The 19,091-nt window shown below is 39.7% G+C and overlaps 1 protein-coding gene across 1 annotated transcript in view; it reads left to right on the top strand.

The window, feature by feature from the left end:
- EIF2B1 (eukaryotic translation initiation factor 2B subunit alpha) overlaps positions 1–19,091 on the top strand; it is a 71,357-nt gene that overhangs the window by 18,656 nt on the left and 33,610 nt on the right. Inside the window, exons 2-5 of the mRNA XM_053701817.1 lie at positions 3,463–3,564; positions 5,409–5,548; positions 5,893–6,009; positions 7,522–7,634. Coding sequence (XP_053557792.1) covers positions 3,463–3,564; positions 5,409–5,548; positions 5,893–6,009; positions 7,522–7,634 — 472 coding nt within the window. The remainder of the gene's footprint in view (positions 1–3,462; positions 3,565–5,408; positions 5,549–5,892; positions 6,010–7,521; positions 7,635–19,091) is intronic.

Raw genomic sequence — 19,091 nt, 5'->3', positions numbered from 1 at the left:
AAATCTAACGAAATTAATTAACTCTTATTAAATAAATTATTCCTATTTAAAGCTAAATACTTACCTGTAAAATAAATCCTAATATAGCTACAATATAAATTATAATTATATTATAGCTATTTTAGGATTAATATTTATTTTACAGGTAACTTTGTATTTATTTTAACCAGGTACAATAGCTATTAAATAGTTAAGAACTATTTAATAGCTAAAATAGTTAAAATAATTACAAAATTACCTGTAAAATAAATCCTAACCTAAGTTACAATTAAAACTAACACTATACTATCATTAAATTAATTAAATAAAATACCTACAATTACCTACAATTAAACCTAACACTACACTATCAATACATTAATTAAATACAATACCTACAAATAACTACAATGAAATTAACTAAAGTACAAAAAATAAAAAAGAACTCAGTTACAAAAAATAAAAAAATATTTACAAACATAAGAAAAATATTACAACAATTTTAAACTAATTACACCTACTCTAAGCCCCCTAATAAAATAACAAAGACCCCCAAAATAAAAAAATGCCCTACCCTATTCTAAATTACTAAAGTTCAAAGCTCTTTTACCTTACCAGCCCTGAACAGGGCCCTTTGCGGGGCATGCCCCAAGAAGTTCAGCTCTTTTGCCTGTAAAAAAACCCACATACAATACCCCCCCCCCAACATTACAACCCACCACCCACATACCCCTAATCTAACCCAAACCCCCCTTAAATAAACCTAACACTAAGCCCCTGAAGATCATCCTACCTTGTCTTCACCTCACCGGGTATCACCGATCGGTCCTGGCTCCAAAATCTTCATCCAACCCAAGCGGGGGCTGGCGATCCATCATCCGGTGGCTGAAGAGGTCCAGAAGAGGCTCCAAAGTCTTCATCCTATCCGGGAAGAAGAGTAGATCCGGACCGGCAACCATCATCTTCCAAGCGGCATCTTCTATCTTTATCCGATGAGGACCGGCTCCATCCTGAAGACCTCCACCGCGGACCCATCTTCATCCGGCGACGTCCAACTGAAGAATGACGGTTCCTTTAAGGGACGTCATCCAGGATGGCGTCCCTCGAATTCCGATTGGCTGATAGGATTCTATCAGCCAATCGGAATTAAGGTAGGAATATTCTGATTGGCTGATGGAATCAGCCAATCAGAATCAAGTTCAATCCGATTGGCTGATCCAATCAGCCAATCAGATTGAGCTCGCATTCTATTGGCTGATCGGAACAGCCAATCGGATTGAACTTGATTCTGATTGGCTGATTCCATCAGCCAATCAGAATATTCCTACCTTAATTCCGATTGGCTGATAGAATCCTATCAGCCAATCGGAATTCGAGGGATGCCATCTTGGATGACGTCCCTTAAAGGAACCGTCATTCTTCAGTTGGACGTCGCCCGATGAAGATGGGTCCGCGGTGGAGGTCTTCAGGATGGAGCCGGTCCTCATCGGATGAAGATAGAAGATGCCGCTTGGAATATGATGGTTGCCGGTCCGGATCTACTCTTCTTCCCGGATAGGATGAAGACTTTGGAGCCTCTTCTGGACCTCTTCAGCCATCGGATGATGGATGTCTAGCCCCCTCTTGGGTTGGATGAAGATATCGGAGCCAGGACGGATCGGTGTGATACCCAGTGAGGTGAAGACAAGGTAGGAAGATCTTCAGGGGCTTAGTGTTAGGTTTATTTAAGGGGGGTTTGGGTTAGATTAGGGGTATGTGGGTGGTGGGTTGTAATGTTGGGGGGGGGGGGTATTGTATGTTTTTTTTTTTTACAGGCAAAAGAGCTGAATTCTTTGGGGCATGCCCCGCAAAGGGCCCTGTTCAGGGCTGGTAAGGTAAAAGAGCTTTGAACTTTAGTAATTTAGAATAGGGTAGGGCATTTTTTATTTTGGGGGGCTTTGTTATTTTATTAGGGGGCTTAGAGTAGGTGTAATTAGTTTAAAATTGTTGTAAGATTTTCCTTATGTTTGTAAATATTTTTTTATTTTTTGTAACTTAGTTCTTTTTTATTTTTTGTACTTTAGTTAGTTTATTTAATTGTATTTATTTGTAGATATTGTATTTAATTAATGTATTGATAGTGTAGTGTTAGGTTTAATTGTAGGTAATTGTAGATATTTTATTTAATTAATTTAATGATAGTATAGTGTTAGGTTTAATTGTAACTTAGTTTAGGATTTATTTTACAGGTAATTTTGTTATTATTTTAACTAGGTAACTATTAAATAGTTCTTAACTATTTAATAGCTATTGTACCTGGTTAAAATAATTACAAAGTTACCTGTAAAATAAATATTAATCCTAAAATAGCTATAATATAATTATAATTTATATTGTAGCTATATTAGGGTTTATTTTACAGGTAAGTATTTAGCTTTAAATAGGAATAATTTATTTAATAAGAGATAATTAATTTCGTTAGATTAAAATTATATTTAACTTAGGGGGGTGTTAGTGTTAGGGTTAGACTTAGCTTTAGGGGTTAATACATTTATTAGAATAGCGGTGAGCTCCAGTCGGCAGATTAGGGGTTAATAATTGAAGTTAGGTGTCGGCGATGTTAGGGAGGGCAGATTAGGGGTTAATACTATTTATTATAGGGTTAGTGAGGCGGATTAGGGGTTAATAACTTTATTATAGTAGCGCTCAGGTCCGGTCGGCAGATTAGGGGTTAATAAGTGTAGGCAGGTAGAGGCGACGTTGTGGGGGGCAGATTAGGGGTTAATAAATATAATATAGGGGTCGGCGGTGTTAGGGGCAGCAGATTAGGGGTACATAGGGATAATGTAAGTAGCGGCGGTTTACGGAGCGGCAGATTAGGGGTTAAAAATAATATGCAGGGGTCAGCGATAGCGAGGGCGGCAGATTAGGGGTTAATAAGTGTAAGGTTAGGGGTGTTTAGACTCGGGTACATGTTAGAGTGTTAGGTGCAGACGTAGGAAGTGTTTCCCCATAGCAAACAATGGGGCTGCGTTAGGAGCTGAACGCGGCTTTTTTGCAGGTGTTAGGTTTTTTTTCAGCTCAAACAGCCCATTGTTTCCTATGTGGGAATCGTGCACGAGCACGTTTTTGAGGCTGGCCGCTTGCGTAAGCAACTCTGGTATCGAGAGTTGAAGCTGCGTTAAATATGCTCTACGCTCCTTTTTTGGAGCCTAACGCAGCCTTTATGTGGACTCTCAATACCAGAGTTATTTTTATGGTGCGGCCAGAAAAAAGCCGGCGTTAGCTTTTCGGGTCGTTACCGACAAAACTCTAAATCTAGCCGTAGGTGTTTAACAAACCTTTAACATTTCTATATTTCACACAGCCATTGTTTGTACACTTTATTGACTCTTATATCGGTCCCATATTGTTCCTAAAAATAATAAATTACCACAATGAAAATTAAGTCGGTTCATAATTTGTATTTAAAACTCAAATTATTCTTTTATTTTTGCATTTCAGACGTTATTCAGTATTTTAAAGATCAGCTGAGGGAGGACCCTGATGTTGCGACTGCAGTTGCAGCTATTAGAACCTTGTTGGAGTTTTTAAAGAGAGATACAGGTAAATCTACAGTTATCCGCAAAAGACAGATTAGATGTCTCTTTACTGTTTATTAAAGGGGCAGTAAACCTTAGTATAAACATGTGCCCCAGAGTTTTAACTGATACTTCTTTTTGATACTGTAGAATTTCTTTACTTATTAATATGTATATTTTTTAATGTAATGTTGCACTCCATACATCCTGCTGCAGCACCCAACCACTGCAGCTAATTATTATGTGACTGATAGGGTGGGCTAATCAGAAGCATACCACTCACTCTATTAACTGGCTATGTGAGCACTCTCATACGCTCATAGTGCACTTCTAATTAAAGGGACACTGAAACCAAATTTTTTGTTTTGTGATTCAGATAGAACATGCAATTTTAAGCAACTTTCTAGTTTACTCCTATTATCAATCTTTATTTGAAAAAGAAGGCATCTAAGCTTCTTTTTTGTTTCAGAACTCTGGACAGCACTTTTTTATTGGTGGATGAATTTATCCACCAATCAGCAAGAATAACCCAGGTTATTCACCAAAAATGGGCCGGCATCTAAACTTACATTTCAAATAAAGATACCAAGAGAAGGAAGAAAATTTGATAATAGGAGTAAATTAGAAAGTTGCTTAAATTGCATGCTCTGAGTCACGAAAGAAATTTTTTGGGTTTAGTGTCCCTTTAACTGTAACTCTCTATCAATAACAATAGATTGAAATAATCACTTATAACAATGTGTAAATACTAGTGGAAAAAAATATAGTAATATACAACACTGTGCACTAGAAAATAACAAAAAGTAAGGACATAGTCCTTGGGGTGTATATAGTTCTTCCAAATCTTCAAAGATTTTTTTTGCAGATAGCTCCAACGTACATTTCCCTCACAAGGGCTTTTACAAGGAGTGAAAAAGCCCTTGTGGGGGGAAACGTACGTTGGAGCTACCTGTTATTTGGACACTGCACAGGATTAGAGGATGGACTTTTAAAAGTGACTGAACTGATTTGGTCCAAGATCAGCTGTGAATTCTCAAGGCGCTCTCTAGCTGTAGATCACACTTGTATCGTTACTTTCCTTATCAATTCCTGTGTGTGAGATGATGTCATATACATGGTTTTAATGTTTCAATAAATTGTTAAATTCTTGGATCCTGCGGTCTCCTGTTCTGTTATCTTACCAGTGGAGGAGTGGTATTGAATTGGGCGGTTTTAACTGAGATCTCAGTCGTTAGCTCTCTAGTATGTGAGTATGGTCCTTATTTGCAGCTGCATATTGATTGTGTGTGTTTGTGCCACAGAATTTCACTATTTCAAACTCTTTTATTTTGAGGTTATCTGTAGTAAAATATTTGAAGATTTGGAAGAACTATATACACCCCAAGGACTATATCCTTACTCACTTTTTGTTATTTGTAGTGTACTGCGTTGTATATTACTTTTTTATTTTTCACTGTAACTCTATCATTCTAATAAGAAAAAAAAAAAATTATTGTGGTAGTTGAACGGCCATACAGCATAGGGGTATCCGATATATTATGGCACATTTTTTTTCTAGCACAGCTTACTTTTTCTTTAATGATTAAAATATAAAACAATGATATAATAAAATATAGATAATAACAAATTAACATTGCTTTTCAGTATGTACTGGAAGAATGTTCTCACGTGTCAATATTGATGTGTTTCATATATATATATATATATGAAACACATATATATATATATATATATATAGAAGTTGAACGTTATCAAAAAAAAAAATAGTGCCTATGATTCTTTGTCAAATATTTACTATTTTAAACTTGAATAATTTAGTGTAATTATTTACTTGCAGTTCCATTTACTGAATTTGCTTCTTTTTTACAGGTGAAACTATCCAAGGCCTTATAGATAGTTTAAAAAATGCTATTACAACTCTCTCTAAAGTGGATTCATCAGTCTCTGTTTCCTCTGGTGGAGAGCTGTTTCTAAGGTTCATTACTCTTACCTCAGAGTTGGAGCATTCAGTAAGTCAGCAACCATATAACAGACATGTTTTTGGTAGGGTTTAATGTCCTCATGAGAGTATTTATCTGATTCACTTAGCCGTGTATTCTTGAAAATCCTTCCTCCTATAATGCATGAGCATTAGCAGTGCTCAAGTACTGATACATTACATTTTGTTTACAATGTTTAAAAAATAGATTAAAATACAATACTGTTTGTGGTACAATCTTGTTGCTGCTAAAATAATACTTTGGAAATCTTGGTCTCGGGCATATGTAAACAGGATTGAACACTTTCAGGTTGTTAGTAAGACACATTTTTATTGGTTTGATTTTAAATTTCTTATTATTTTCTATTTATTTAGGATTACAGTAAATGCAAAAAAATGATGAGTGAACGAGGGAAGCTGTTCTTAAAAAGGATCTCACACTCTAGGAATAAGATAACAAAGCTTTGTCGGCCATTTATAAAAGATGGAGCTGTAAGTAAAAATGTCTGTCATTGAAAATATTAAGTCTGATGCTATCTTAAGCTGCCTCAAATCACTTTTAACAAGATGATAATTTTACATATCATCGGTTTCATGTATTCAAGTTATTTTGATAAAATCTTGTGTTTGTCTTCATTTCTGTTGAAGGAAAATCTGTTCCATCTACAACTATTCTGTTCCAGACACTGTTAGAACAATATTAAAGGGAGATGTGATGCCACATAGCTATAAAAAACTGACTATAAATATCACATAAATTCTATTTTATAGAGACTTTAAACATCCAATCAGGATGCTTGTCCTGTGACTTACAAGGAAGCGTGCATCTGGCATGTGCAGGCCTAACCACTTTATTTCTCTCCTAAGTTAACCTCTTAAGGACATATGACGGAATTTTTCCATCATAAAACAATTGAGCAAACTGAAAGCTCTGTCCTTAAAGGGTTAAAGGAAGTTTACATTGAAATCCTGTGAGATGAATCACATGCGATCACTTTAAAGCAAAGCTTGAATTTGGCACTGATGATGCCGATTGGCTTTTCCCCCCCATTGTGCAGATTAAAGTAAAAAAGCAGTCTAATGATAACTGCTTACACAGCAGTTATTCTGGAAACTTGATATCAGTTTTAAATAAATATATTTCTCAAAGTTGCATCAAAGATAAATAAGATTTTATGTTGGTTAACCTGCTGCTTTAAAAGGACATTTAAATATGTGCATTTGCTTCCTTTTTGTAATTAATTTGCTGTTAATAAACAGATCTTACCAATATATGGTACTTCAGCTAGAAATGTTTTCTAAGTTAAAAAATCTATAGTTAATTTCCACCGCCTATCATTTGTTGCCCTCTTAGTAGGGTTAGCACAGGTGTTATACGTAAATGTATTGCTAGTATCATCACCACTTCCATTGAAAGCATTAAAGTGATGGTAAATCCGAGCATTTCTGGAACGCTAGGATTTACCAGTGCAACAAATAAAGGGGACTTTCAGTTATGAAGTATAAAATACTTTGTGCTGAAAGTTAATTAATTTGTCTGTAGTATTCGCTGCACTGAGCGCCTCAGTATTTTATACTTCACGACTGAAAGTCTCCTTTATTTGTTGCATCGGTAAATCCTAGCGTTTCAAAAACGCTAGGATTTACTATCACTTTAAGCTCAGCACAAAAATGACCTTGATCTAAAAATTTGAGGATATTGTGCACATTTGCTCTCACACTCTTGTTATCTGCATTGGAATAGGGTGTTTCATTGAAGAGTGTCAATACTGTGCAGATTAAAAAGAAAAAAAATATTTCATGCTTAAATTCTACAGAATTGGTGGACAAGTTTACTACACCTTAAGTCCATTTTATTTAAAATACTTCCACTTATGCAACTACATGAATATACTGTGTTAACATAATATTTAAATTAGCAACTATGAGTAGAGATCCCAACGCATTGCATTGGTCAGTATAAGTATTTATTGTATGAAAAAATCAATTTACACTTCATTTTAGAAAATCTTAACACATGCCTACTCCAAAGTGGTCCTGAAAGTTTTGGAAGAAGCTGCGACTGCAAAGAAGCGTTTTAGTGTCTATGTCACAGAATCCCAGCCAGACAGTTCAGGGTAAGTTGCTGCTGCTACTTGTAGATAAAAACTGTTACTCACACATTCACTGTATACAAACTGTTATTTAGCTTTATAAGAACAGTTACACAATATTTAGTGGAAGCTTTAGGAGACTGCCTTGGAAGCAGACTGTTACAACATAAACTGAAGTAGAACACCTGAGCTAAAAATATTAGCTCAAATAGGTTTACCCCATCCATTTATTACTATGTGTGCTAGAAAGGCTTGGAACCTTCCCTTTAAAAGGACAATGACCTACAGGACTCTTCACCACAAGGGCGAAGGTCAGAATCCACAACCAGGATTTATAGATTCACAGAGCGGGGTAAGATTTATGTCTTGCACCTAAGGTCTAGAAGTTCACAGGTCAAAGAGAGACAAAGTATGAACACCAAACACGTACATGACCACCCCTAATATTACATTGGTCTCTCACAATGTGAGAGGCCTTAACTCGGATGTCAAAAGGAGAAAGGCACTAGCCCAGTATAAACATATAGGAGCTAATGTAATATATTTACAGGAAACTCACTTTATGTCCAACCATGTCCCAAAATATTGGGAGAGACAGTTCCCCTTACATTTCCATTCCACTACAGACAAGAAAAAACGAGGGGTATCTATCCTGATACATTCCTCTTTAAATTTTAATCCCACTAATACCACTATAGACAAGTAGGGTAGATACATAATTGTCAAAGGCATGTTAAACAAGGTGGAGATAGCTTTTTGTAATGTCTATGCCCCAAATGAACAACAGGAACAATTTTTTACGGGTCTATCTTTCCTTCTTTCCAGCTGGAATGCTACTAGAATAGTTCTGGCGGGAGACTTTAACGTATCTCTGTATAAAAAAGATTATTACCCACAACCCCAGCAGTCACACAGACACCATAGAAATGTAGGTAAAGCTAAATTCATTTTAAATACTCTGGAGGGACATAACCTAATAGACTCCTGGACGGCCCTATATGGGAATACCTCAGACCACACTTTTTACTCCTCAGCGCATCGCAAATACTTTAGGTTAGATTACATTTTTCTGAGTCAAGTGCTTTTGACAAATCTTGTATCCTCCTCTGTTTCTCCATGTGTGTGGTCGGATCATGCTATCGTGTCAATAAAGGTGGAAGGACTTCTGCCACCCAGCTCTATGAAGAGCTGGACTTACAACCCCACAATTATGAAAGACCAGGTTCAGAAAGAGACCATAACTAGGCACATGACAGAATATTGGAATATTAATATTAATACTGTTGACAATCCTATTCAGGTGTGGGCAGCACATAAAACAGTTCTAAGGGGACTCTTAATCTAGAGCAAATCACAACACAAACGTAGAGCAAAAGCATTAATGACCACACTTCAGTCCGAAATAGCAGCCCTTGAGAGGCGTCATAAATTAACTGGATCTAATGCCACTTATAAAATTCTACAAGACAAGAGGCTAGCCTTAGATAAAATTCTTACTGATCAATCGATTAGAGCAGGGTTAAAACTGCAATCTAAATATTTTGTCTACGCAAACAAGCCGGACAGGTTCTTAGCTAACAAAATCAGAAATAAAACCAAGGATATAACTATTCCCTCATTCCGTAAAATGGATGGGGAATTGACCTCAAATCCAATAGATATAGTTAATACCTTTGCGGCATACTACGGATCTTTATATGACGGGCAAAAAGTCAACAAAACACCACAAACCCAACATTTATTAGACAAATTTTTGGAAGAAGCAAACTCACCTTCAATTGACCAACATGATACAGACATCTTGAATGCAGATATTACGAGTCAGGATGTGCTTATAGTCTTACGGGACTTGAAACCAGGGAAGGCTGCTGGTCCAGACGGCTTCCCAGGCGATTATTATAACTTATTCAAAACATCTCTTATACCTCACCTAGTTAAATTCTGTAACCATATTTTACAGGGCCAAATTATTCCCCCTGATCTTTTGAATGCCAAAATTATAGTGATTCCCAAACCAGGCAAATATAAAACATATTACCATAACTACAGACCGATCTCCCTAATAAACCAAGACCTGAAAATTTTCACGAAAATCCTAGCTAACCGCCTCAAACACATTTTGCCCAAGTTAATTCATCCCGACCAGGTGGGTTTCATTCAAAATAGAGAGGCCCTGGACAATATCAGGAGAATGATAGCCCTACTTGGTTTTGCACAACATACAAATACGCCTTCTCTGTTGCTCTCTTTAGACGCAGAGAAGGTGTTTGACAGAGTGGATTGGGACTTTATGCTGGCGGTCCTGGAGAGAGTAGGTATTGGGGGCCCATTTTTGGCAACAATTAAAAATATATATTCCAACCCTACAGCACGAGTCAGGGCTATGGGTCATCAATCCGAAATATTCAATGTCCTTAATGGGACCCTACAGGGGTGCCCGTTGTCCCCATTGTTGTTTGCGCTCTGTATAGAACCCCTGGCCCAACACATTAGAAATTCTCCAGACATTTCGGGTATAAACATCAAACTAAGATTCTCTTGGTATGGTAGGTTGTCTGCAGTTAAGATGTCAGTGCTCCCACGGATCCTATACTTGTTTCGCACCCTACCTATAAATGTTCCAACACATGATCTGGAAGATATCCAAAAACACACTAACAGCTACATAGGAGGTAATAAGAAAGCCTGAATCTCATCTAAGTTACTTAATAGACACAGAAAGCTGGGGGGAATTGGGGGACCCAATTTTAAACATTATTATCAAGCGGCCAGGCTTGCACAAACAGCCCTCCTCAGTGACTTAGAGGAGGACATCATTTGGACGAACGTAGAGTCAGATATTATGGACTTAGAACCACGGTCACTGGTCCTGTGGGACCCAAAACGCTGTACTGGTAAAAAGCATACCAGCTTCCCTATTTCAGACTTTATGATCAAGCAATGGTCCAAACTCACCTCAACCCTTCAGTTACTCCCACACAGTTCTGTCAAAACACCACTAGGTTGTATAATTAACAAGGAACATATTCCAACTATCAAAAAATGGGAAAACAGGGGATTGTACAGGATAGCAGATATGTGGGAGAGAGGTAAAATGCTCACTTATACACAATTACAAGAAAAACTCCATCCCACTAAACTCCACTGGTTCTTATACTTGCAAATCTCTTCTACGATACATCACCTTACAGCATTAAGCCCGTGTAAACCTCTCACCACCCTAGAAACCATATGTAGTTCGCTAACGAGACCTAAACAGACAATATCACGACTATATCAGGCAATTCAGTGTACCTCAGGGACTAGTAAAACCCCTTTACAAGTTAAATGGGAGACAGACCTTGACAAGATTTTTGACATACAAACCTGGAATGCGATTCTATATAATGCAGGTAGGGGGTTGCTTAGTGCTGACATGCGGGAAAACATTATCAAGACTGACTTTCGTTGGTATCTTACCCCACTGATTACCTCACATACAGTTAGGCATGGAACCAAACTCTGTTATAGAGGATGCGAGGAGGAGGGCTCCTACAAACACATGTGTTGGGACTGTCCGCATTAACATAGAACATGGAATAGATTATCACACTTTTTAAGCTCCATTCTGGAAAGCCCCATTAAACTCTCAATGGAACAAGCACTACTACATATTAGACTTAAAGAGTTCAATAAATTTATAAACCAATTCATTAAGATAACCTACACAGCAACCAGGGTGTGTATTGCATGCTGCTGGAAGGAGAGTGCTCCAACTTGGAGTGAAGTTATATTAAAGATAAGACACTATTATAGTATGTCGGCACAGGCAGCTGTACTACAAGATACACAAGTAACCTTCCAGAAAGTCTGGTACTACTGGATTATATGACACATCAAAAACCAGTATAGAGAGTTTGTGAAAGGCCTTTTACACTTAGGTCCATACCTCATTGATCTCAAGGTATTTCAGATCCGAACAGATACTGAGTCGAACCTCACGAAGTAAGGGTGGAAGTCCTGTATAAGTCCTTCCCTGTTTTCCCCCTCTACTCCCTTCTTTTCTGTTTCCAACTTTTCTTCTTCTCTCTCTTTACCATGTACTTTGTGTACAATATGTATTTGAGATAAATCAGACTAATATAGCAAATCGCAGAGTAACCTAACATGTTTTTTATTGTTTTTTATTGTTTACTTCAGTTTACAACTAGTTATTAGGCTTAAATCAGAACTGTGTAATCATTGATAGCGGTTTGTAAGCAACAAAGCCAAGCTCTATTTTCTCCATACTTGATGAAACGTAACGTATTACTACTGTTGTTACACTGTACATTTTTCTTGAATTTTTGTTATTTACTGTGTTTTGATGATAAAAAACAAAACTACAATAACAATTTATATTAACTAAAAGGACAATGACCGATTTTAAAGATTGCCATGTTTTTCAGTCAAAATACGTTTTTTTTAAAATGTCCTTTTTTTTTAAGTGGGATTTACTCTATGTAACCTCTTTCCTTAGGGTTAATTTTAGAATCTGAACTTCAGGCACTCCTTCACAAGTCTAATAGCAGCCAAACTGATTACTAGACATTTCCTGTATGTCCAAAACTGTGTGCAACGTGTTTAAACTGAAACCTTTTTTCCTCCTAACGCAGATTTGATCAGTTTGGTTCTCTTGTGGGCTATATGGGTTCCTTTCGGGGTACACCACAACATTTCCTGTATCTCTCAGCTGAAATGCTTATCTATTCACAACCCAAAACATTTACTATAGAAATAAAAAAATGATAAAATTTAGAAATTAAAGTTGATGATACTTCCCTGTAGTGTGTTAATGTCATGTTTTGTAACTTTGCTAATTCTGTGATTAAAAACCCCCCAGAAATTTATGCTTACCTGATAAATTTATTTATTTCTTGACACGGTGAGTCCATTGATTATCATCAATTACTGTTGGGAATATCACTCCTGGCCAGCAGGAGGAGGCAAAGAGCACCACCGCAAAGCTGAAAAATATTACTTCCTACCCACAATCCCCCAGTCAATCGACGAAAGGAAGTAACACAAGGTGCAGAGGTGCCTGAGGGTTATATAAAAAAACCTGTCTGAAAAATACAGGGCGGGCCGTGGACTCACCATGTCAAGAAATAAATACATTTATCAGGTAAGCATACATTTTGTTTTCTTTCTAATGACACGGTGAGTCCACGGATTATCATCAATTACTGTTGGGAATCAATACCCAAGCTAGAGGACACCGATGATAAGGGAGGGACAAGACAGGTAACCTAAGCAGAAGGCACCACTGCTTGAAGAACCCTTCTCCCAAAAGAAGCCTCAGCAGAAGCAAAATAATCTATTTTAGAAAATTTAGAAAAAGTAAACAGAGGACCAAACTGCAGCCTTGTAAATTTATTCAACAGCGCTTCATGCTTGAAAGCCAAGGAAGAAGAAAACAGCCCTCGTGAATGAGCCGTGATTCTCTCGGGAGGCTGATGTCCAGCTGTTTCATAGGCCAAACGAAAAATACTCCAGCTAAAACGAAAGAAAAGCAACCGAAGCTTTCTGACCCTAGTGTTTCCCAGAGAAACAGACAAACAAAGCAGAATACTAGCAGAAGACCCCAGTCGCCTGCGAGTAGAATTTCATTGCACGCACCACATCTAGGTTGGCAGACAAACGCTCCTTATAAGAAGAAGGATTAGTACGCAGAACTACCTTATCAGAATGAAAGATAAAAGAAATCATACTGCAACGTCGAGAGTTCAGAAACTCCGCTAGCAGAAGAAAGGGCGACAAGAAACAAAACCTTTCAAGATAACATCTTAATTTTTAAAGAATGCATAGGCTCAAATGGAGCCTGTTGCAAAAACTCTAAGAACAAGGGTAAGACCCCAAGGTGGATCAACTGATTAAAACACCAGCTTGATTCTGACCATGGCCTGACAAAAGGATTTGGACATCTGGCACGTCCCCAGACGCTTGAGCAGAAAACTGACCCCTGAGGGTACTGACCATAAACCCCTTCTCCAGGCCTTCCTGAAGAAAAGACAAATTCCTAGGATCCTGACCCTACTCCAAGAGAACCCTTGGATTCACGCCAATAAGGCATTTACGCAATATCTTATGGTAAATCCTTCTAGTAACTGGTATGCAAACCAGAAACATGGTCTAAAAGACTGAGTCATAAAAACCACGCTTAGACCAACTAAGCGATAAAACTCCAAGCAGTCAGCTTTAGAGAAAACAAAAATAAATGAAGGAAGGGACCCTGATTCAGAAGGTCCTTCCTCAGAGGCAGTCTCCCAGGAGGCAGAGGCGACCATTCCACTAGGTCTGCGCACCAGATCCTGCAAACATGCAGAGGCTATTAGAATCACTGACTCACTCTCCTTTGATACGAATGACTCGAGAAAGAAGAGAAAACGGAGGAAATAGCTATGTAAGACTGATTCCCAAGAAAAAAAATAAAAAATGCCCAAACATTTATCAAGGCGGTCTTTGGATCACCTAGACCATGAACCTACCCTCAATAAAGCTAGGCGTTCTGTCGAAAACGCCCTCAGAAGCCAACTCCAGAACCACCTATTTTGGGGTTTACCTAGAAAACACCTCCGGAAGGAGAGCCCAATCCCTGGGGGGGACTGTCTGTTCATAAGTCCAATTGTTCACTCCTAAAAGGAGGAAAAGGACAGCAAAAGAGAACTGCCGCCCACTGAAAAAAATCAAATCACCTCCTACAAGATTAAGGAACTTCGAGTTCCACCCTGGTAGATGATGAAAGTCATAGAGGAAAAATTGCCAAATTAATGACGACTGAGGTCAAGCCAACAAAACAATGTAACTCGCCCTCAACTGTAAAAGAGGAACGCAGACACTTCCGAGATTAATAATCCCCGTGCAAAAAGCAAGTCCCAGACTGGATCCCAGTCCAGAAGGAAGGCGCCTGCTTCCACATTACTTAGTAATGTCTTCAGCAGCACATGCTCTGAGGCAGGAACTCCTGAAAAACCAGTACTGAAGGAAGTCTCTTATCTATTGATCTAGATTTATCCACTGAGGCGGATCCGGAATTCTCCCTTTTTAGAGAAATTAGTAAAAGGAATGATGTCCATGGCAACCATCAGTCCAATTCCCCCCCCCCAACCATCCGGTTACAAAAAGACTAAACTATCTACCAGACCACCAGAGCTTGCTGATGGCTGGGCAAAAGACTGCAGGGAGAACAAACAGAAAAATCCATGATTATCTGGTCCCTGTTAGAGATCCCCAATAAATCACCCTTGCAGATGGAGCGAAGGAACTCTCCACCAGAAACATTTCCCAACTATGGGAAAGAAGCCTGAACAAAAACTCTTGAAAGAGAGTCTACTTGAAGAAAGGATGATACCTGAATCATATATGATCCAGAATTCCCCTTGCAATAATCCGAGACCTACAGTCCTTCTAGGATGACGAAACTCAAACCTGAGAAGATCCCGATCATGGGAACAAAAAAACTGAATTTATGCTTACCTGATAAATTTCTTTCTCTTACAGGTGTATTCAGTCCACGGCTTCATCCTTACTTGTGGGATATTCTCAATTCCTACAGGAAGTGGCAAAGAGAGCACACAGCAAAGCTGTCCATATAGCTCCCCTCAGGCTCCGCCCCCCCCAGTCATTCGACCGACGGTTAGTAGAAAAAGGAGAACCATAGGGTGCAGTGGTGACTGTAGTTATTGTAAATTAAATTTGAACCTGACTTAAATATCAGGGCGGGCCGTGGACTGAATACACCTGTAAGAGAGAGAAATTTATCAGGTAAGCATAAATTCTGTTTTCTCTTACTTGGTGTATTCAGTCCACGGCTTCATCCTTACTTGTGGGATACCAATACCAAAGCAATAGGACACGGATGAAGGGAGGGAACAAGTCAGGTAACCTAAACGGAAGGCACCACTGCTTGCAAAACTTTCTCCCAAAAATAGCCTCCGAAGAAACAAAAGTATCAAATTTGTAAAATTTGGCGAATGTATGCAGTGAAGACCAAGTCGCTGCCTTACAAATCTGTTCAACAGAAGCCTCATTCTTGAAAGCCCATGTGGAAGCCACAGCTCTGGTGGAATGAGCTGTAATTCGTTCAGGAGGCTGCTTACCAGCAGTCTCATAAGCCAATCGGATGATGCTTTTCAGCCAGAATGAAAGAGAGGTAGTAGTCGCTTTCTGACCTCTCCTCTTACCAGAATACACAACAAACAAGGATGATGTTTGTCTGAAATCTTTAGTTGCTTTTAAATAGAACTTTAAAGCACGAACCACATCAAGATTGTGCAACAGTCGTTCCGTCTTAGAAACTGGATTAGGACACAGAGAAGGAACAATAATTTCCTGGTTAATATTCTTATTAGAAACCACCTTCGGAAGGAAACCAGGTTTAGTACGCAAAACAACCTTATCTGCATGGAACACCAGATAGGGTGAATCACACTGTAAAGCAGATAATTCTGAAACTCTTCGATCAGAAGAAATAGCTACTAAAAAAAAACTTTCCAAGATAATAACTTGATATCTATGGAATGCAAAGGTTCAAACGGAACCCCTTGAAGAACTGAAAGAACTAAATTTAGACTCCATGGAGGAGCCACAGGTCTGAAGACAGGCTTGATTCTAACTAAGGCCTGTGCAAACGCTTGAACGTCTGGTACAGCTGCCAGACGCTTGTGTAACAGAATAGACAGAGCAGATATCTGTCCCTTTAAGGAACTAGCTGACAGACCTTTCTCCAAACTTTCTTGGAGAAAAGACAATATCCTTGGAATCCTAACTTTACTCCACGAGTAACCCTTGGATTCACACCAACAAAGATATTTCCGCCATATCTTATGGTAAATTTTCCTGGTGACAGGCTTTCTGGCCTGTATCAGAGTATCTATAACTGATTCAGAGAACCCCCGCTTAGCTAGGATTAAGCGTTCAATCTCCAAGCAGTCAGTTGCAGAGAAACTAGATGTGGATGCTTGAAAGGACCTTGGATTAGAAGATCCTGCCTCAATGGCAGTTTCCATGGTGGGACCGATGACATGTCCACTAGGTCTGCATACCAAGTCCTGCGTGGCCACGCAGGCGCTATCAGAATTACCGAAGCCTTCTCCTGTTTGATTCTGGCTATTAGCCGAGGGAGAAGAGGAAACGGTGGAAAGACATAAGCTAGACTGAATGACCAAGGCGCTATTAACGCATCTATCAATGCCGCCTTGGGATCCCTGGATCTGGATCCGTAAAGGGGAAGTTTGGTGTTCTGACGGGACTCCATCAGATCCAACTGTGGAATGCCCCAAAGCTGGGTCAGCTGAGCAAAAACCTCCGGTTGGAGTTCCCACTCCCCCGGATGGAAAGTCTGACGACTTAGAAAATCCACCTCCCAGTTGTCTACCCCTGGGATGTGAATTGCAGAAAGATGGCAGGAGTGATCCTCCGCCCATTTGATAATCTTGGATACTTCCTTCATCGCTAGGGAACTCTTTGTTCCCCCCTGATGATTGATGTACGCTACAGTCGTGATGTTGTCCGACTGAAATCTGATGAATTTGGCCTCTGCTAGTTGAGGCCACGCCTGGAGCGTGTTGAAAATCGCTCTCAGCTCCAAAATGTTTATCGGGAGAAGAGATTCTTCCCGAGACCATAGTCCCTGAGCCTTCAGGGAGTTCCAGACCGCACCCCAGCCTACCAGACTGGCGTCGGTCGTGACAATGATCCACTCCGGTCTGCGGAAACTCATTCCCTGAGACAGGTGAACTTGAGACAACCACCAGAGAAGAGAGTCTCTGGTTTTTTGGTCCATTTGAATTTGAGGAGATAAATCTGCGTAATCTCCATTCCACTGTTTGAGCATGCACAGTTGCAGTGGTCTGAGAGGGATTCGGGCGAAAGGGACTAAGTCCATCGCCACAACCATTAAACCAATTACTTCCATGCACTGAGCCACGGAAGGCCGAGGAATGGAATGAAGAACTCGGCAAGTATTCAACAGTTTTGACTTTCTGACCTCTGTCAGAAAGATTTTCATTTCTACCGAGTCTATTAATGTTCCCAGAAAGGGAACACTTGTGAGCGGGGACAGAGAACTCTTTTCTACATTCACCTTCCACCCGTGAGACCTTAGAAAGGCCAGAACGATGTCCGTATGAGCCTTGGCTCTGTGAAAAGACGACGCCTGTATTAATATGTCGTCTAGGTAAGGTGCTACTGCAATGCCCCGCGGTCTTAGTACCGCCAGAAGGGACCCTAGCACCTTTGTGAAAATTCTGGGAGCTGTGGCCAACCCGAAAGGAAGGGCCATGAACTGGTAATGTTTGTCCAGAAAGACGAACCTTAGGAACTGATGGTGATCTTTGTGGATAGGTATATGTAGGTACGCATCCTTTAGATCCACGGTAGTCATATATTGACCTTCCTGGCTCATCGGCAAGATTCTCCGAATGGTTTCCATCTTGAAAGACGGAACTCTGAGGAATTTGTTTAGAATTTTTAGATCCAGGATTGGCCTGAAAGTTCCTTCCTTCTTGGGAACTACGAACAGGTTTGAGTAAAAGCCCAGTCCTTGTTCTGCAATTGGAACTGGGTGTATCACTCCCATTTTTAGTAGATCTTCTACACAGCATAAGAACGCCTGTTTCTTTGTTTGGTCTGAAGACAAACGAGAAATGTGGAACCTTCCCCTTGGGGGAGAGTCCTTGAGTTCTAGAAGATACCCCTGAACAACTATTTCTAATGCCCAGGGATCCGGAACATCTCTTGCCCAAGCCTGAGCAAAGAGAGAAAGTCTGCCCCCTACCAGATCCGATTCCAGATCGGGGGCTACCTCTTCATGCTGTCTTGGTAGCAGGAGCAGGCTTCTTGGCCTGTTTACCCTTATTCCAGCCCTGCAAGGGTCTCCAGGTTGCCTTGGGCTGGGAAGCGTTATCTTGCTTTGCGGCAGCAGAGGTTGCAGCAGGTCCGCTCCTGAAGTTGCGAAAGGAGCGAAAATTAGCCTTGTTTTTGGCCTTAAACGGCCTATCTTGTGGAAGGGCATGGCCCTTGCCTCCAGTGATATCTGAAATAATTTCTTTCAGCTCTGGGCCGAAAAGGGTTTTCCCCTTGAAGGGAATATTTAACAGTTTTGTTTTGGACGACACATCCGCCGACCACGATTTGAGCCAAAGCGCTCGTAGCGCCACGATGGCAAAACCTGAGTTTTTCGCCGCTAGTTTAGCCAATTGGAAAGCGGCATCAGTGATAAAAGAATTTGCCAGCTTTAAAGCGTGAATTCTATCCATGACCTCATCGTATGAAGTCTCCCTCTGGAGCGACTCCTCCAGGGCCTCGAACCAAAAAGCCGCTGCAGTAGTTACCGGGATAATGCAGGCAATTGGTTGAAGCAAAAAACCTTGCTGAACAAAAATTTTCTTCAGCAATCCTTCCAATTTTTTATCCATAGGATCTTTGAAAGCACAACTGTCCTCTATTGGTATAGTTGTACGC

The sequence above is a fragment of the Bombina bombina genome, chromosome 2 (genome assembly GCF_027579735.1).
Source record: "Bombina bombina isolate aBomBom1 chromosome 2, aBomBom1.pri, whole genome shotgun sequence".
NCBI classification, from domain to species: Eukaryota; Metazoa; Chordata; class Amphibia; order Anura; family Bombinatoridae; genus Bombina; species Bombina bombina.
Note: the sequence above shows the minus strand (reverse complement) of the source record. Positions and strands in the feature narration are given on the sequence as shown.